Source organism: Schistocerca nitens, chromosome 9 (genome assembly GCF_023898315.1).
Source record: "Schistocerca nitens isolate TAMUIC-IGC-003100 chromosome 9, iqSchNite1.1, whole genome shotgun sequence".
Classification (NCBI taxonomy): domain Eukaryota; kingdom Metazoa; phylum Arthropoda; class Insecta; order Orthoptera; family Acrididae; genus Schistocerca; species Schistocerca nitens.
The window spans coordinates 61,134,775-61,153,133 of NC_064622.1; the positions used below are offsets into that span (position 1 = coordinate 61,134,775).

General features: G+C 37.5%; 1 protein-coding gene across 1 annotated transcript in view; it reads right to left on the reverse strand.

The window, feature by feature from the left end:
* The window catches only part of LOC126204462 (merlin), a 156,944-nt gene that overhangs the window by 51,965 nt on the left and 86,620 nt on the right, over positions 1–18,359 (reverse strand). The window contains exon 10 of the mRNA XM_049938849.1: positions 5,316–5,608. Within this exon, the coding sequence (XP_049794806.1) occupies positions 5,316–5,608 (293 nt within the window). The remainder of the gene's footprint in view (positions 1–5,315; positions 5,609–18,359) is intronic.

The window sequence follows — 18,359 nt, forward strand, 5'->3', positions numbered from 1 at the left end:
CTGAACAACACAGCAGAACAGACACCATGCAATGGTTTAATATTGGATCGGGTTACAGTGGAATGGGTACACACAGAAATCTACTCATACACTAAATATTGTGAAGCAAGTAAATGGAGAGGATGATTTATTAGATTTTTATTTAGCACAGACAGACATGAAAACATGTAAAAACAAGCAAATTCTAAAAGAATAAATGGACATCAACTTACGAAATAAGCAGCATTAAAAATATCTATTTAATATATGTACATATTTGATTAAAGCTGTATCAATAAACATCATGAACATATACTACAATTGCTTACAGATGTTCTGGTATATTACTGTAGTCATTGTCACCAATGGTTCTACATTCATAATGCAAGTGTTTTTTTATGAAACAAATCGCTAATTTTAACACAGCTCATGAGACATGCCAGCTGCATTACACTTTTTTCTTTTTAAAATTAAAAATTTTAAAAGATATGAGAGAAACAAGGGTTGTGAGAAATTGGCTGCATACCTATTTCCTCAGAAAGTAAAGCAGCACTTATGGGCTTCAGGAGAAAAGCACTTTTCATCTTTTTAAAACAAAGAAGATTAATTTTCCAGAATAAGTCCAGTGTTCATTCTGCTGCATTCCGTGCTTGATAAACCTCTGAATAAACAGAGGAAGTTTCAAATTTACCATCTCACTGGCAGTCACTTCGTAAGAGAACATGCAATAACTTAGTTGGATAAGAAGAGGGATGGAATTACCCAAGACTTTAAGAAAACATTCTGGCATTCACTTGAAGTGACTTTGAGAAATCATTAAAATCAGGACAGCCAGAGAGGAATGCATTTGAAGATTTATACTCAGACAAGCATTAATTATCAATGAATGCCCTTATAATTATTATAATGAATATGTATTCATGAACTGCACGACTCAATTTAGGGTACAAAATTCATTGAGCAGGTTATGTAAACTTACATTTTTAGGACAGCATCAGCCTCACCTTATTGAGAAAAGTACAACTGCATAAACATAAGAGCTATTCCAAGATCAACTTGACAGATGCTGTAACCAAAATGTTGAGAACAAAAGGATGACATCATAAGTAGAAGACTGGTCCATAGTTGAAGAAAGAGTTCTCCAAGAAAAGCAATCTAATAACATGAAACTTAAACTTAGAATGGAGGATGAAGTTTCTGAAAGATACTGATTGAGACATAGCAGTGTATGCAAGTGAAATAGGATCAGGGAACAACCCAAAAAAAGAAGAAATTGGATGATTTGGAAAGTGATGCTAAAGAGTGACACACAAAGACATTATGTAAATAAGTAGCAATTGAAAGTAAGATAGAACAGGCAACATGTGGAAGCATACTCGACTAGATGTTCTGGTAATAAAGGGAGATGTAAGGGGCAGAAAGCAGAGGGCAACGAAAACAGTAGATATTGATTACAATGTTATGTGAAATACAGAGATTATTGTGTGACAAAATGAAAGCCTGGACAAAACTAAAATGTTTGAAAGACTGACTTAGAAAAAGAAACTGAAGTTACAGTATCTGACTACAGAGGTTAAGTGCCTACCAGCTTTTGGTTAATGTATGACAACACCAAAGGTGTTTTTTTGAATGAATGAAGCATACATTCACCAAGATAGTAGCCACACAGCCAATTCAGCTCTATTGTTCAGAAGGTTTTTCTACAATGTGAGTTTTCATACATTTATATCATCTTGTACCATAGATGATGGCATTAGTTAGATCAAATTCCTTGATCAGAAGTTATGTCTCTCATTACAAGGTAAATATTCCATCTCCAGAAACACTGATGGCAAATTGAAAATAGTTAAAATTTGTTAGAACTTGTACTTTCTACAAAATTCAGATTTAGTGATGACAGCAGAGTAAAAACATGCCACACACATAGAACAAGTGCTTACACATGTGGTTGTTCAACATCACTAATAATTTGTAAATGGGTACCATCTGTAAAGTATATTTAAAAGCAAAAGCTAAAATGGTCGACTGTATTACAAACCTTAATATAACCATTTCAAAAGATAAGTTTTGTTTGTCACAGGGCAATGAGCAAGCAAATTTAGGATGTTCCTATGGTACATTTGGTCAGCAGCTGTGCTGAGGTATTGTTTTTGGCATTTGATAGGCATGTCTTTACAGGATAATTACATTTTAGTCAAGGAAAAAATATACATCACATTACTTCAATTCATGTAATGCAAACCAATTTAATGTTAACAATTTTTTCACGTAACACAGTCAGAACATTATGTTCTGTTCTAGAAATTATTTTTTTAAGGTAAAGCAAATTTGTCACTATAGTTTGGAAGTCTATTTCACTAGTTTTAATGTGGAACGTGCACTTTACTAAAAATTCCTTAATCTCAGGCAGTCTACTAAAGAATATAACCAAGAGAAATTTCTCTAAAGGAACCAGAAATTCTCGAATGAAAATTTTAATTTATATGTTATAACTGTACCAATGTGCAGATATATAATTTATATTTCAGAAATTATATATCTGTACATTGTACAAATGAAAGTAAGCATGATGAAATGCATGAGCAATAACAGAAAAAGCTACAACAAATAAACAATACATGGACATAGCAAACATAGGTATTCATTTCTCATGCAAGATCTCTGAGAATATGGGGAACACACAAAACCAACTCTCACTCTGCAGCTACTTCAATCAATCTTGATCAAATATAATAACGTGAAACACAGGGAACATCATTTTGCAATTATTCCCAGACAAGACATTGATGTTTTGCATAGCTGATTCTCTGTAATCTGTGTTTATGAAGCTAATTTTTATTTTATATTTCATTTTATAAAACTTTAATTTAACCCTGCAAAATTCTACATAACTTATTACACAATCTCACAAAAATTTTATTACGTGGCATCTAGACAATTAAAGTAATATTCAATAAAGATATTAACTTCTCATTCCTTGCAAAAATATGCATGCATAACAAACAAGGGTTTCAAAATCTGCCAATTTAGATCTTTCTTGAAGGATTTCTGGCATCCTCCCTTTCTCCCCATTATATCTTCTGTCTCTCTAGCCATCAATAATATTCAATATTATGAAAAGTATAGATTACTATTCACCAAATATTGAAGAAGTTGAGAGGCAGTGCCCCCCCCCCCCCCCCCCCCCCCCGCCACATGTGCATGTGCAAATGCAACTCATACACACATCAGCACAATCCAGATACTGTATGTGAGTTGCGTTTGCATGTGCATGTGCGTGTGCGTGTGTGTGTTAATTCTGATGAAGACCTTTTTGGCTGAATGCTTACATGTTTGACAGTCTTTTTCTTGTGCCTATCTGGGTGATTCAACATCTCCGCTACACGGTGAGTAGCAATCTACCCTTTTCACAAGATTGTCATTATTCTGGCCTGGATTTCCCACTGTTTCATCAATAATGTTCTTAACATACAGGTTGTTTCTGTTCTTAACATACAGGTTGTTTCCGGAGGAACAGTAAATACTGTAGGAGGTGATAGTACATACTAAGTGAACAAATACATTAAATGATATGTTCCCCTTCTCAGCACTATGTCCTTAAATACAATATGATAGTATTAAGATGCATATTACCACCTCTTCATGTCATGTCTGTGCTGTCATTTTCCATTTACCATTGTATTCTTTAACAGTGTGATAATTATCAAATCTCTATCACAATCTGATTAACAGTTAATGGCAGAATGAGGTATGAGAGTAACATCTCAGAGAGAAGACAATAACTTGCTGCTTAAGAAATGAAGTTTTGGATCTCTGTCTTCTGTGATAAAGGTGATTATTTTCATTTCAGTAATATTCATCTTAAGTTTAGTTAATATTTGTACACAAACCTTAAATCAACTATATCACTTACTATTGAGTTTAAGCTCGTCATTTGTCAACACCAGTTTCTATGTGAACTACACTGAAAACTATGTAACTGCTTACAATAGAGACAAAAATAATAATTACATTCAAACTAAGGTAAAACTTGTATGTAACGTGTCTCTTTGTACTTTGTCAGGAGGTTCTCTAAACGTAAATGTTAATAATAAATATGGAAACAGATTTTCCTGCATTTTTCAAAGACCTCAAGTTTGCTTTTTTGCTTTCTAGTTACAATTAATATACTGCGGACACACAGGCACTTTACGACAAGAGCTAAAAAAAATTTGCAACTAATCTTGTCACAAATCAAAGCTTTCTTGTTCTACACATACCTCATAAAACGTCACTTGGCATACATCAGAACGAAGGATTTTCTGGTATTCTGAAAATGAATGTAACTGCCTGCACAAAGCTGAGAGGAATCTTCTATGACAGCAGAATTGATGACTAACACAACTGAAACATTTTCTTTGGAGTTTTTTTTTTTTTTTTACCTCTACGATCTTCACTTCAGTATACTGTACTTAGTGCCCACTTAGCTCTAGGCAACACTATTGTTTCCCAACACAACTGCTTGTCCTATACTCATAGGATACTTCTTATGGTTTGGCAGTTCACCAGTTGGATCTGTATTTGCACACTGAACATAAAAATTTATTCCATATTGATTGATGGAATGTATCTACTACTCTTTCACAACTTTTATCGACACTGTGCAGCCTACTGAATGATATGACCTATAACAAGTAAACTGTAAAAATTCTGTTAATGTAAAACATGTTCAAATCGTTGCCCAACATCCCTTGAGGGTTAAACTATGGTATTCACTCTGGTTTATTTGAAAGTACCCTGAAGTACAATTTCATTGCAAATTAGTAGCAAGACCAATAGTAAGTGAATAAATCTGTCAACAAAGAAAATCAAGTAAACTGTAATTTTTTTTTTCTCACTTAATGGTTACATCACTAACAAACAATGGCAACATAAATGTAAGATGCAAGCTATACACAGCACGTCCACTACATTCAAGACAACATTACTCATTTATTCCTGAACAATATCACACCTTTGCTTCTTTGGTACTTCTGAATAAAAAAGACTTTGGAAGTAAGACACTAAGGATGCAGATAATTTAAATGCAACTAGAAAGCAACTAATGGCACACATCCACAGCACACAATCTGGCACTGCCACCTCATACCACCAAACATTTGAATAGCACCCAAGTTTTAACACATATTGGGAAGCAAAAGTGTTCTCGATATTTGTGGCCACAACAATCTACTAGCGACACAAAATCAAGCAAGCAGTGCAACAAAGCAAGCAACCAGTGCATTTACAAGTGCGTGCTGACAATTACGGAATCACAGTGCGAGCCACATGCAGATGCCGGCTGTGCACCTACACACCTCTCTTTCTCGATCTCGAGCGACAGCTGTTCCACATCACCATCTGCCATCAAATCGTAGGCGTTCAGGTCATGCGGGGCAGTTGTCAGAACAGTGCCGACACCGACGGATGCAACTGCAGCAGCAGTGGCATCTGCGAGCTGGAGAGCTCGGAGATCGGCTTGCAGCTCTGATGGCAGGACTTGCCCCCCGGCTGGGTACAGAGGAGGCACGGCAGTGGGTGGGGGGAGCACTGCCAGGAGACCACCGCCACCATCCATTCCGACACCAGTCTGCGACGATAGCGGTTGCAGCTGCATTGCAATGATAGAATTTGATATTTTTGTTGTAAAGTACAATATGTCAACACAAATTATCAATTATTGATAATATAATGTAATTGGGAGGATAAAAAATCTACTCACCAAGTGGTGATAGGAGGAAACACATAGAAGGTATTAAGGAGTGGTTGTTATCCAGATACTGGTTTGATGCAGCTCTCCATGCTACTTTATCCTCTTCATCTTCAAATAACTACAGCAACCTACATCCTTCTGAATCTGCTTAGTGTATTCATCTCTTGGTCTCCCTCTATGATTTTTACCCTCCATGCTTCCCTCCACAACTAAATTGGTGAGCCATTGATGCCTCATAATGTGTCATACCAACCGATCCCTCCTTCTAGTCAAGTAGTATCACAAAATCCTCTTCTCCTCAATTCTATTCAGTACCACCTCATTAGTTACACGATCCACCCATCTAATCTTCAGTATTCTTCTGTAGCACCACATTTCGAAAGTTTGCATTCTCTTCTTGTCTAAACCAGTTATTGTCCATGTTTCACTCCCATAAATGGCTACACTCCATGCAGATACTTTCAGAGAAAGACTTCCTGACACTTAAATCTATATTCGATGTTAATAAATTTCTCTTCATTAGAAATGCTTTTCTTGTCATAGCGAATCTACATTTATATTCTCTTTACTTTGATCATCATCAGTTATTTTGCTGCCCAAATAGCAAAACTCATCTACAACTAAGTGTCTCATTTCCTAATCTAATTTACTCCAGCATCACCTGATTTAATTCGACTATATTACATTATCCCCGTTTTGCTTTTATTGATGTTCATCTCATATTCCCTTTTCAAGACACTGTCCATTTCACTCAATTGCTTTTCCAAGTCCTTTGCTGTCTCTGACTCCCTTCTCAATCAGTGTTTCCCTTTAATGCCACTTGGCTCTTATAACTGCCTCTGTTTTCTGTACAAATTTTAAGTAGCCTTTTTCTCCCTGTATTTTACCCCTTCAGAATTTGAAAAACAGTATTGTAGTCATCATTGTCAAAAGCTTTCTTTAAGTCTACAAATGCTATAAATGTAGGTTTGGCATTCCTTAAACTACCTTCTATGAGAAGTCGAAGGGTCAATATTGCCTTGTGTGTTCCTACATTTCTATGAAAACCAAATTGATCTTCCCCGAGGTTGGCTTCTACCAGTTTCTCCATTTGTCCGTACAGAATTTGTGTTAGTATTTTGCAACGGTGACTTATTGAACCGATAGTTCGGTAATTTTCACACCTGTCAGCACCTGTTTTCTTTGGAATTGAAATTACTACAAGGTGTACAACTTTGTTTCCACTGTTTTTTCCCCAACATTTGAGGCTTTAATGAAAAAAATTGGTAACACATGTATCATTCAATATATTTTCCATTACTGGCCTCTACCTTTTCCCATCTTTGGAGCAGTGTACAAATCCCACATCGAAAAAATTGTTCATCTCTTGAAGTGATTCATGAATCGATCCAATTTGTGACTTTTTCATGAGATTGGAAGTGTTGGTCAGCCAGGCCATGCGCCACTGATCTAAAAAAGGTAATAGTCAGAGGGAGCAATGTCTGGAGAATACAGTGGGTGGGGTAGGACTTCCCATTTTAATGTTTCCAAGTACGTTTTGACCTCTTTTGCAATGTGGGTCGAGCGTTGTTGTGTTGCAAAATCACTTTATCGTGCCTCTCACTGTATTGCGGCCATTTGTCTTTTAATGCTCTGCTCAAATGCATTAATTGTGTTCGATAACGAGCACCTGCGATTGTTTCACGTGGTTTTAACACCTCATAGTACATGACACCAAGCTGGTCCCACCAAATGCAGAGCATGTTCTTGGAGCCGTGAATATTTGGTTTGGCTGTCAATGTGGAAGCATGGCCAGGATGTCCCCACGATTTTTTGCATTAAGGGTTATCGTAATGAACCCATTTTTGACCCCGGACACAATGCGACAGAAATCCCTTCCATTTTTGCCTCTGAAGCAACTGTTCACAAACACACAAATGCTATTCAACGTCTCTTGGTTTCAGCTCATACGGGACCCACTTTCCTTCTTTCTGAATCATGCCCATAGCCTTAAAATGTTTTGAAATGGCTTGCTGTGTCACTCCCACTAATCATGACAATTCTTCTTGAGTTTGACACGAGTCTTCACTCAGCAATGTCTCTAATTCTGCATCTTCAAAACATTCTCTCTTCCACCACAGTACTGGTCTAGGACGTTAAAATCACTGTTCTTGAAGCGTTGAAACCACTCACGACACGTTCTTTCATTAAGAGGGGATTCAATGAGACTTAGCCGCTGTTTTCTTCATATTGAAACAAAACAGAAATACCTCCCGCAAATGACGAGAATTAGGCTCATAAACTGACATTTTCAATAAAGAACAACTTTATGATGCAGACACAAATCCTTTCTGCTTTCCCTTCTTTGCTTCGCACTGGTTTTCCATCTGAGCTCTTGATATTCATACGGGTGGTCCTCTTTTCTCCAAAGGTCTATCTAATTTTCCTATAGGCAGCATCTATACTACCCAGAGTGATATCTGCCTCTACAGCCTTACATTTGTCCTCTACCCATTCCTGCTTAGCCATTTTGCACTTCCTGTCGATCTCATTTTTTAGACGTTCTGCTTTATTTACTGCATTTTTATATTTTCTCCTTTCATAGATTAAATTCAGTATCTCTTTTGTTACTCAAGGGTTTCTACTAACTCTCGTCTTTTTACCTACTTGATCCTCTGCTCCCTTCACTATTTCATCTCTCAGCGCTACCCATTTTCCATCTACTGCACTCCTTTCCCCCATTCTTGTCAATCATTCCCCAATGCTTCCTCTGAAACACTTTACACCCTCTGTTTCTTTCAGTTTATCCAGGTCCCGTCTCCTTAAATTCCTAGCTTGTTGCAGTTTCTTCAGTTTTGATCTACATTTCATAACCAATAGATTGCGATCAGAGTCCACATCTGCCCCTGGAAATATCTTACCGTTTAAAACATGGTTCCTAAATCTCTGTTCTTACCATTATACAATCAATCTGAAACCTTCCAGTGTCTCCAGGTCTCCTCCATGTATGCAACCTTCTTTCCATGTTTCTTAAACCAAGTATTTAGCTGTGATTAAATTATGCTCTGTGCAAAATTCTACCAGGGGGCTTCCTCTTTCATTCCTTTCCCTCAGTCTGTATTCACCTACTACTTTTCTTCCTCTTCCTTTTCCTACTACTGAATTCCAGTCCCCCACGACTATTAAATTTTCATCTGCCTGAACTAGCTAAATAATTTCTTTTATCTCACCATACATCTCCTCCTCATCTGCAGAGCTAGCTGGCACACAAATTTGTACTACTATGGCTACAATAATGCATTCACTAGGCTGTTCGTAGTAGCTTATCCATGTTCCCATTTTTTTTATTCATTATTAAACATATTCCTCCATTAGCCCTATTTGATTTCGTATTTATAAGCCTGTATTCACCTGATTAGAAGTCCTGTTCCTTCTGCCATCGAACTTCACTAATTCCCTCTATATCTAACATTAACCTATCCATTTCCCTTTTAAATTTTCTAATATATCTGCCCAATTATGGGATCTGACATTTCACACTCTGATCCGTAGAACACCAGTTTTGTTTCTCCTGATAACAATTTTCTCCTGAGAAGTCCCCGCCCAGAGATCCTGAATGGGGGATTATTTTATCTCCGGAATATTTTACCCTAGACAACGCCATCATCATTTAACCATACAGTTAAGCTGCATGCCCTCGGGAGAAATTATGACTGTAGTTTCCCCTTGCTTTCAGCTGTTTACAGTACTAGTACAGCAATGCTGTTTTAGTTAATGTTACAAGACCAGTTCAATCAATCATCCAGACTGTTGCCGTTGCAAGTACTGAAAAGGCTGCTGCCCCTCTTCAGGAACCACACGTCTGTCTGGCCTCTGAAGAGATACCCCTCCATTGTGGTTGCACCTATGATAAGGCTATCTGTATTGCTGAGGCACGCAAGCCTCTCTACAAATGCCAAGGTCGATGGTTCGCGGTGGGGTGAAGGGTAGAGTTTGGAAAAGTGCCACAGAACCCCGTGTAGGGGAGACTTACTGGATGGTAAGGAGTTCTGGACAACTCCTCCCAACTGTACTCCTTTTCCTAAACCTCACCAGTCCTTCCCAGTCCTTTTTCTTCACCCCTTTTTCTTTACCCACCAACCATTCTGCCAGAATGTATGTTCTTCTGCCACCACTTGGTAAGTAGATTTATTATCTATCCAATTACATTAGAAGTACAATATGTGGTGTACATGGAAACACAACATACGGAATCCCCACGTGGCCAGTTACGAAAGGTTGGACTACCACACCTATAGCTACTGTATTAGTTTCTCGGTGAGCATGCCCTTCAGTATTTTGTCATGACACATACAAACTTTTTTTGACCCTCATGACAGCCATTACTGTTTTTACCACTTCTAAGATAACAGTTTCTGGAATCTGTACTTAATTTATGACCTCTTGTAACATGTGTATTATAAGGAACATAATAAAATATGAAGAAAACTTGCTTAAATGTTACCACAGCATTGACCGACAGTTGTAAATAGTGAAGCAGAATATATTATTGATGACTGTCTGTTATTTGTATCTGTTGTCTTTATTAAACTTACGGAAAAACACTATGAACTTGTCCACCAACATAATGTTTGTGTAGACACTGTCAGCGAAGTACATTGCAAACAGAGTTAGTGACAAAGAAGAAATGAATTTAAACTTCCTATATGATGTGGCAGTTTTTCACGTATCTTCTTGTTTATTATGTCATATCTCCTGAACTATGAGAATTCTTCTCTGTGTGCAAATGAAGGATACATATTTTAATTTAACTCCCTCTCGCTTTCTATTAAATCTGTCATTAGTGTCTGTAAAATTTATACTGCCTAGCTATACAAAGGCACACGATTATGTGACACCATGGCTAAAATGTTAGTTTAAAAAAAAAAAAAAATATTTTCAGATAAATCCTGTACTTGTCAGAGACTATGATGCCATTGATCCAGGTTCCGTCCCAGGTGTTCTCTTGCCCACCTAAATTATGCCCATGCTGCTAGGGGTTTGTACTGTTGTCTCAACGGATACCTAGGGGCCAAATTGATTGCAACGAGACAATCGTGTATTGTATCAATTTACACAGTCTTCCCAGTTGCCTGCAACATGGCCTCATGCAGTTCTGCCATATCCTATTCTGGTTGCCTACGAGCCACAATTTGCAGGCAGCGGTTGCCGGCTGGTGTTGCTGGCAATGAGACAGGTTTTCAATGTTTTATGATTCAGAGGAGCAGCTGAACATTTGTATGACGTCATTACGATGCACGAGAATTCAACACGCAACTTCGCACACCAACAACCATTCTTCACAATAGAGTCACAATATGTGGACAGTTGTAATGTCAGAACTTACTCAACTGGTACCACTATCAGCAGTTCACCTTATTTTGTGCATCTCTTTTTCTGCAGTTTACTACTGATTTTATGCATGGGCTGCTTGAGAGACAAATCACATACATCAGAGAAGGACGAGAAAGTCCAGACTCTTTAAAGAATCACATTCCAAAGTATAAAATGGTTAAAATGTCTGATTACTTTACAAATCAGTTGATGTGCTAAATATTTGACGTTAAGCATGTAAGCGAGAAAAAATTATAAAATGTTTGAAATTATGCTTAAAGTTTGTTGGAAGTCACTAAGTGCTACCATTCTCAAATAATGGATATAAAGTATAGGCATCTATGTGCCATCATTTATGCTGCATCAAGATAAACACAGTTTCCACTTGAAATACTTGTGTTAAACGTATAATGTAAGATTATATCTCTTAATGAGCAGATTATAACGGCATTTTAATTTTTTAAATTTGGTCAATAATTGTATGAAGTAATGAAAAATTTTGTTGTCCCTGGATGTCATAAGATAGGCCACCAAGAACTGGTATGGGATTCCAGGATAGTTGCTTAGTGATATAGATTATTGGGGATAAGATAATAACCTTAAAGGTAATAGGGAATGCACTACTAGGGCCATATACCGACACTTTTTTGTCTATTTTCTTGCTCTCTTGTATTAGAACATATGGAAGCAGACAATGGGGCAATGCAGCAGTGCTGCAAGGAACTAACCAATACGTTTTACTGATCACAGATGTCAGGCAGTAACATTGATATGCAGCTACACTATTTTAAAAAAAGATAAGAGATTTCAAGTAAAACACCAGCAATATCAGTGATTGACTAGTTATCATTGTCTGTATAGAAGCATCTGAGGAAAACAGTTTCATAATCCAGGGCATATTGTAACTTAGTCCTCTTTTTCTTATTGACTTGCTATTAGGCAAGATGTACCAGGTAAAACAACAAAGTTAAGAAAAAAACTTCAAGCACTATTTAAAAACAAATTGCCAATTTTTTAAATTTTTTATTTTTGATTTTATGAGAGATCATTATTCCTGTTGCAGTTAGTTACTTGTGCATTAACTCAACTGTACATAATGGCTATATGCATACAGTATAGCACTGCTTTTACATTCCCAGAATTAATATTTTTCCACTGTTTATGGTTATTTTTATTGCTAGCATCAAATTTCGTATGTCCACAATAATGACTTGTAACCGATTTAGTGTTAATATTTTAATCACTTTCCTGCAATTTATGATTTATGAAAAAACATCTCTGCAGGAAAAAAAACTGATGTAAGTGATGCAAAATGGCACTGGCATGGCCATCAAGTAGTGCTTACAAACATTACATGGTTAATTTTCTTGACACCAGGGCGCTCTACTTAGAGGATCTGAACTGTAAATGGGTAAAAGTTTGAACATTTCCTGCTGCTGCCAAGCTACACTTGGCGCGATGGCTGATGGGAGTAACTAGGTTTGTTTGAATAAAGATATCATGACCAATCACAACAATTTCCAAACTGTCTCTACCGCGAATGTGTAGCTTTGTGATTATCATGACTGTCATGACACCTTTGTTGAACCACATTTAGCATGTTTAATTGATTGGCCACTTGTAGCGCTAGTTAACACCTTCATTGACTTTCCTTTACTGAAATGTTTTTGGTTTACACAAAGCACCAATTACGTATTTTTCCATGCTTAGCACCATGGGTTTCTAGTATTTATTCTTATTACCAAGAACAACATTTCCTTATGTATTTTTTTTGACATTTCACAAGCAAACAATGTGCGTGATAGTTTGCATATAAATGGTTTCTACATAGCTAAGGAGGAACAGTACCTGATAACCTCCAAAAGACAACTACAATGCAAGATAAGCAGAACAACACATATGCAAACACCACACAAAATACTTACGCAAATACTTGCACTTGACAACGAGAAAAAACTAGAAATGTGTTGTGCTAAGCATGAAAAATATGTGACTGGTGCAGTGTTTCATTATTTAAATAATAAATGACAGCTGCAGGCTTTCCAAAAATATTGATAATGATGTATGAAATTAAGTCAAACATTTCTACTTTCCAGACAGTTACCAGATCCAGTTACACCAGCAGCTTCTATTAGATAATAAACCTTTATTAGATAATAAATAAGTCCCCGACAAGTATTTTGATGACTATTATATACATATATCATACATGAAGTGCGAAAATGCAAAGGGGGTCCGACATTTAATTTTTACTGCACAAAATGTTACTACCCTTTACATTTGTAGAATTTTACACCATTTTTTTAAAAGTGTGTAAAAGTGTAATAGTGGGTTTTTACTGTATGTTCCTTTTTGATGGCAGGAGGGAAGGAGGGCAGTTCTAAATTTTTTCCCCTCTGAAACTACCATAGCCAAAACGCAAATGGTAATTTATGAACATGCAAATGATAAGTTATAACAAAAGTCTGGTCTGCTGGAGTGGAATTTTCTATTAATTTTATTGGTATTCCTACAAGCAGATTTGGTGGAACTTCACATCAAGATGAGAAGTAAGCAGAGAATAATTTCAACCATCAGTACATTAGTCACCACAGCAACGAAGATCAACTGCGATATTTTTTGTTAATCATTTCATTGCTCTTAGATGTGTGACCCTAGAACCTCAAACCATTCTACAAACACATTATATTAAGTACCATGTGAGGTTATTTTTAAACAACCTACGTTTGAAATGACCCTCTAAGGCCTTATGACAGTTGAACAGATATTATCGCAATTATTACAAGCTGTCACTGACAGACCCTATTACACTGTGTGTAGTCAACAGCAAACAAAGAATCCAACACAGTGCACTCAACTGAACTGAACAGCAGTGCAAACACAAGTTTACTTTTACTTCCACTACAAAGGAGCACTTTTCTATCATCAAAAGCAAAGTGAGAAAGAAGGTTCCAAGTGAAAAGACACGAACTATGTAAGTCACGAGGGTGGTGCAATTTATTTATTTATTTATTTATTTTCAGTTTATCAAATGTGGGTTGTGGGATGCTATCAGCATCCAACTAAATCTCAAAATAATGGACTATTTCAGTGAGAATCTTAAATATACTGCTAGTGGATTTACTTCTTTTCCTATAGTGTTTGTCCCCCTATTGTAGAGACAAGGGGGTATCCTGGCTGGAATGACTAAAACCAAATAAAAATTATTTTAAACTACAAAGTCAAGTGTGTTGTACCACTTATTGACGTCATCTATCTGTAAAACTCTGCATTCATATACAATCAATGTTTGTAGCTTACAAGGGAACCTCCCCTCAGGTATAGTTGTAAGTTGGCACAGTGGACAGGCCTTGAAAAACTGAACACAGATCAATTGAGAAAACAGGAAGAAGTTCTGTGGAACTACGAAAAAAATAAGTAAAATATACAAACAGAATAGTCCATGTGCAACATAGGCAACATCAAGGATCATGTGAGCTCAGGAGCACTGTGGTTCCGTGGTTAGCGTGAGCAGCTGCGGAACGAGAGGTCCCTGGTTAAAGTCTTACCTCGAGTGAAAAGTTTAATTTTTTTTACTTTCAGAAAACTATTATCTGTCCGTCCGTCTGTCTGATGCGATCACTTTTTTGGGAGTGATTATCACATGCACAAGAAAACCTAAATCAGGCAAGGCAGAAGAATCTTTTTACCCATTCGCCAAGTGTACAAGTTAGGTGGGTCGACAACATATTCCTGTCATGTGACGCACATGCCGTCACCAGTGTTGCATAGAATATATCAGATGTATTTTCCTGTGGAGGAATCGGTTGACCTATGACCTTGCGATCAAATGTTTTCGGTTCCCATTGGAGAGGCACGTCCTTTAGTCTGCTAATCGCACGGTTTTGCGGTGCGGTTGCAAAACACAGACACTAAACTTATTACAGTGAACAGAGACGTCAATGAATGAACGGACAGATCATAACTTTCCGAAAATAAAGAATGTAAACTTTTCACTCGAAGATACACTTGAACCAAGGACCTCTCGTTCCGCAGCTGCTCACGCTAACCACGGGACCATGGCGCTCCTGAACTTACACTAACCTTGATGTTGCACATCTTGCCCATGGACTACTCAGTTTGTATATTTTTCTTATTTTTTTCATAGTTCCACACAACTTCTACCTGTTTTCTCGATTGATCTGTGTTCAGTTTTTCAAGATCTATCCACTGTGCCAACTTATAACTAAATCTGAGGGGGGTGCGATGGGGAGGTTCCCTTGTTAGAAAATCTAAAGTTGCAGACAAAACACGTGCACGACACAATTATGAGCTGTGTATTCGTATCAGTTGTTAATGGAGTATTATTTGACAAAAGCTGAATGTCTGTCTGAAACAACAGATGTTAACAAACACAGTACTTGTAGAATCATATTTCCCAAAGTAGAAGTTACTATGTTGTTGTATGCTCTTCCCTTAGTTGTTGTCAAAGCGGTGTTTAAAACATGGGTGAATGGAACAGTAAGCACTTTTTGTGTGTGTGTGTGTTTTTTTTAATATAACGGGCACCCAACATCGAGGTTATCTGTGCCTGACATTTAATAAAGCAAATGAATGTGGATAAGAACTAAAATTGTCGTACACGCATGTACTCGAAATGACCACAAAACCTCCTATCACACAGGCGCTCTCACATGCAGTAAAACCAGTGAGGAGGGAAGACAGCCAATCACAAAAGTTAAACAGAGGGAAAACAAAACACAGAAGAGCTAAAAGAACAACACAGGGGAATGTGACTGGTTGGCCACTTACAAAAAACTTGGGTGAGCCAGCCACCCTGTTGACACATTAAAAACATCCCCCCAAAATCTTGTCAAAAACGTGGGGTAATTCACAAAACTTTAAAACATGAACCACATTCGTTTGATCATTACATAAAATAGACTGCAGATCCGCTGCCAAATACTCTTGACAAAGGCAACATACGGTTTGTGTATCCACTTTGCAGTAATCCAATACTGGGAGTCAGTCATAATGTCACCTATATCTTTAACACGAGCTGATCCATTTGGCTATGTTCTAATCACTTAACTGAAGTGTCAAATAATTCCACATTTATGACTCTTGTCATAAACTGTCTGTGTATTCAGTGACTTGTGCTTCTGTAATCTTTACATACGTTAACGTTCAAACATTGATGTTAATATATGCAGTACTTGTTGTTGTTGTTGTTGTTGTTGTTGTTGTGGTCTTCAGTCCTGAGACTGGTTTGATGCAGCTCTCCATGCTACTCTATCCTGTGCAATCTTCTTCATCTCCCAGTACCTACTGCAGCCTACATCCTTCTGAATCTGCTTAGTGTATTCATCTCTTGGTCTCCCTCTACGATTTTTACCCTCCACACTGCCCTCCAATGCTAAATTTGTGATCCCTTGATGCCTCAAAACATGTCCTACCAACCGATCCCTTCTTCTAGTCAAGTTGTGCCACAAACTTCTCTTCTCCCCAATCCTACTCAATACCTCCTCATTAGTTATGTGATCTACCCACCTTATCTTCAGCATTCTTCTGTAGCACCACATTTCGAAAGCTTCTAGTCTCTTCTTGTCCAAACTAGTTATCGTCCATGTTTCACTTCCATACATGGCTACACTCCATACAAATACTTTCAGAAACGACTTCCTGACACTTAAATCTATACCCGATGTTAACAAATTTCTCTTCTTCAGAAACGATTTCCTTGTCATTGCCAGTCTACATTTTATATCCTCTCTACTTCAACCATCATCAGTTATTTTACTCCCTAAATAGCAAAACTCCTTTACTACTTTAAGTGTCTCATTTCCTAATCTAATTCCCTCAGCATCACCCGATTTAATTTGACTACATTCCATTATCCTCGTTTTGCTTTTGTTGATGTTCATCTTATATCCTCCTATCAAGACACTGTCCATTCCGTTCAACTGCTCTTCCAAGTCCTTTGCTGTCTCTGACAGAATTACAATGTCATCGGCAAACCTCATAGTTTTTACTTCTTCTCCATGAATTTTAATACCTACTCCGAATTTTTCTTTTGTTTCCTTTACTGCTTGCTCAATATACAGATTGAATAACATCGGGGAGAGGCTACAACCCTGTCTCACTCCTTTCCCAACCACTGCTTCCCTTTCATGCCCCTCGACTCTTATAACTGCCATCTGGTTTCTGTACAAATTGTAAATAGCCTTTCGCTCCCTGTATTTTACCCCTGCCACCTTCAGAATTTGAAAGAGAGTATTCCAGTTAACATTGTCAAAAGCTTTCTCTAAGTCTACAAATGCTAGAAATGTAGGTTTGCCTTTTCTTAATCTTTCTTCTAAGATAAGTTGTAAGGTTAGTATTGCCTCACGTGTTCCAACATTTCTACGGAATCCAAACTGATCTTCCCCGAGGTCCGCTTCTACCAGTTTTTCCATTCATCTGTAAAGAATTCGCGTTAGTATTTTGTAGCTGTGACTTATTAAACTGATAGTTCGGTAATTTTCACATCTGTCAACACCGGCTTTCTTTGGGATTGGAATTATTATATTCTTCTTGAAGTCTGAGGGTATTTCGCCTGTCTCATACATCTTGCTCACCAGATGGTAGAGTTTTGTCATGACTGGCTCTCCCAAGGCCATCAGTAGTTCTATTGGAATGTTGTCTACTCCTGGGGCCTTGTTTCGACTCAGGTCTTTCAGTGCTCTGTCAAACTCTTCACTCAGTATCTTATCTCCCATTTCGTCTTCGTCTACATCCTCTTCCATTTCCATAATATTGTCCTCAAGTACATCGCCCTTGTATAAACCCTCTATATACTCCTTCCACCTTTCTGCCTTTCCTTCTTTGCTTAGAACTGGGTTGCCATCTGAGCTCTTGATATTCATACAAGTGGTTCTCTTCTCTCCAAAGGTCTCTTTAATTTTCCTGTAGGCAGTATCTATCTTACCCCTAGTGAGACAAGCCTCTATATCCTTACATTTGTCCTCTAGCCATCCCTGCTTAGCCATTTTGCACTTCCTGTCGATCTCATTTTTGAGACGTTTGTATTCCTTTTTGCCTGCTTCATTAACTGCATTTTTATATTTTCTCCTTTCATCAATTAAATTCAATATTTCTTGTTACCCAAGGACTTCTATTAGCCCTCGCCTTTAGGTACTTGATCGTCTGCTGCCTTCACTACTTCATCCCTCAGAGCTACCCATTCTTCTTCTACTGTATTTCTTTCCCCCATTCCTGTCAATTGTTCCCTTATGCTCTCCCTGAAACTCTCTACAACCTCTGGTTCTTTCAGTTTATC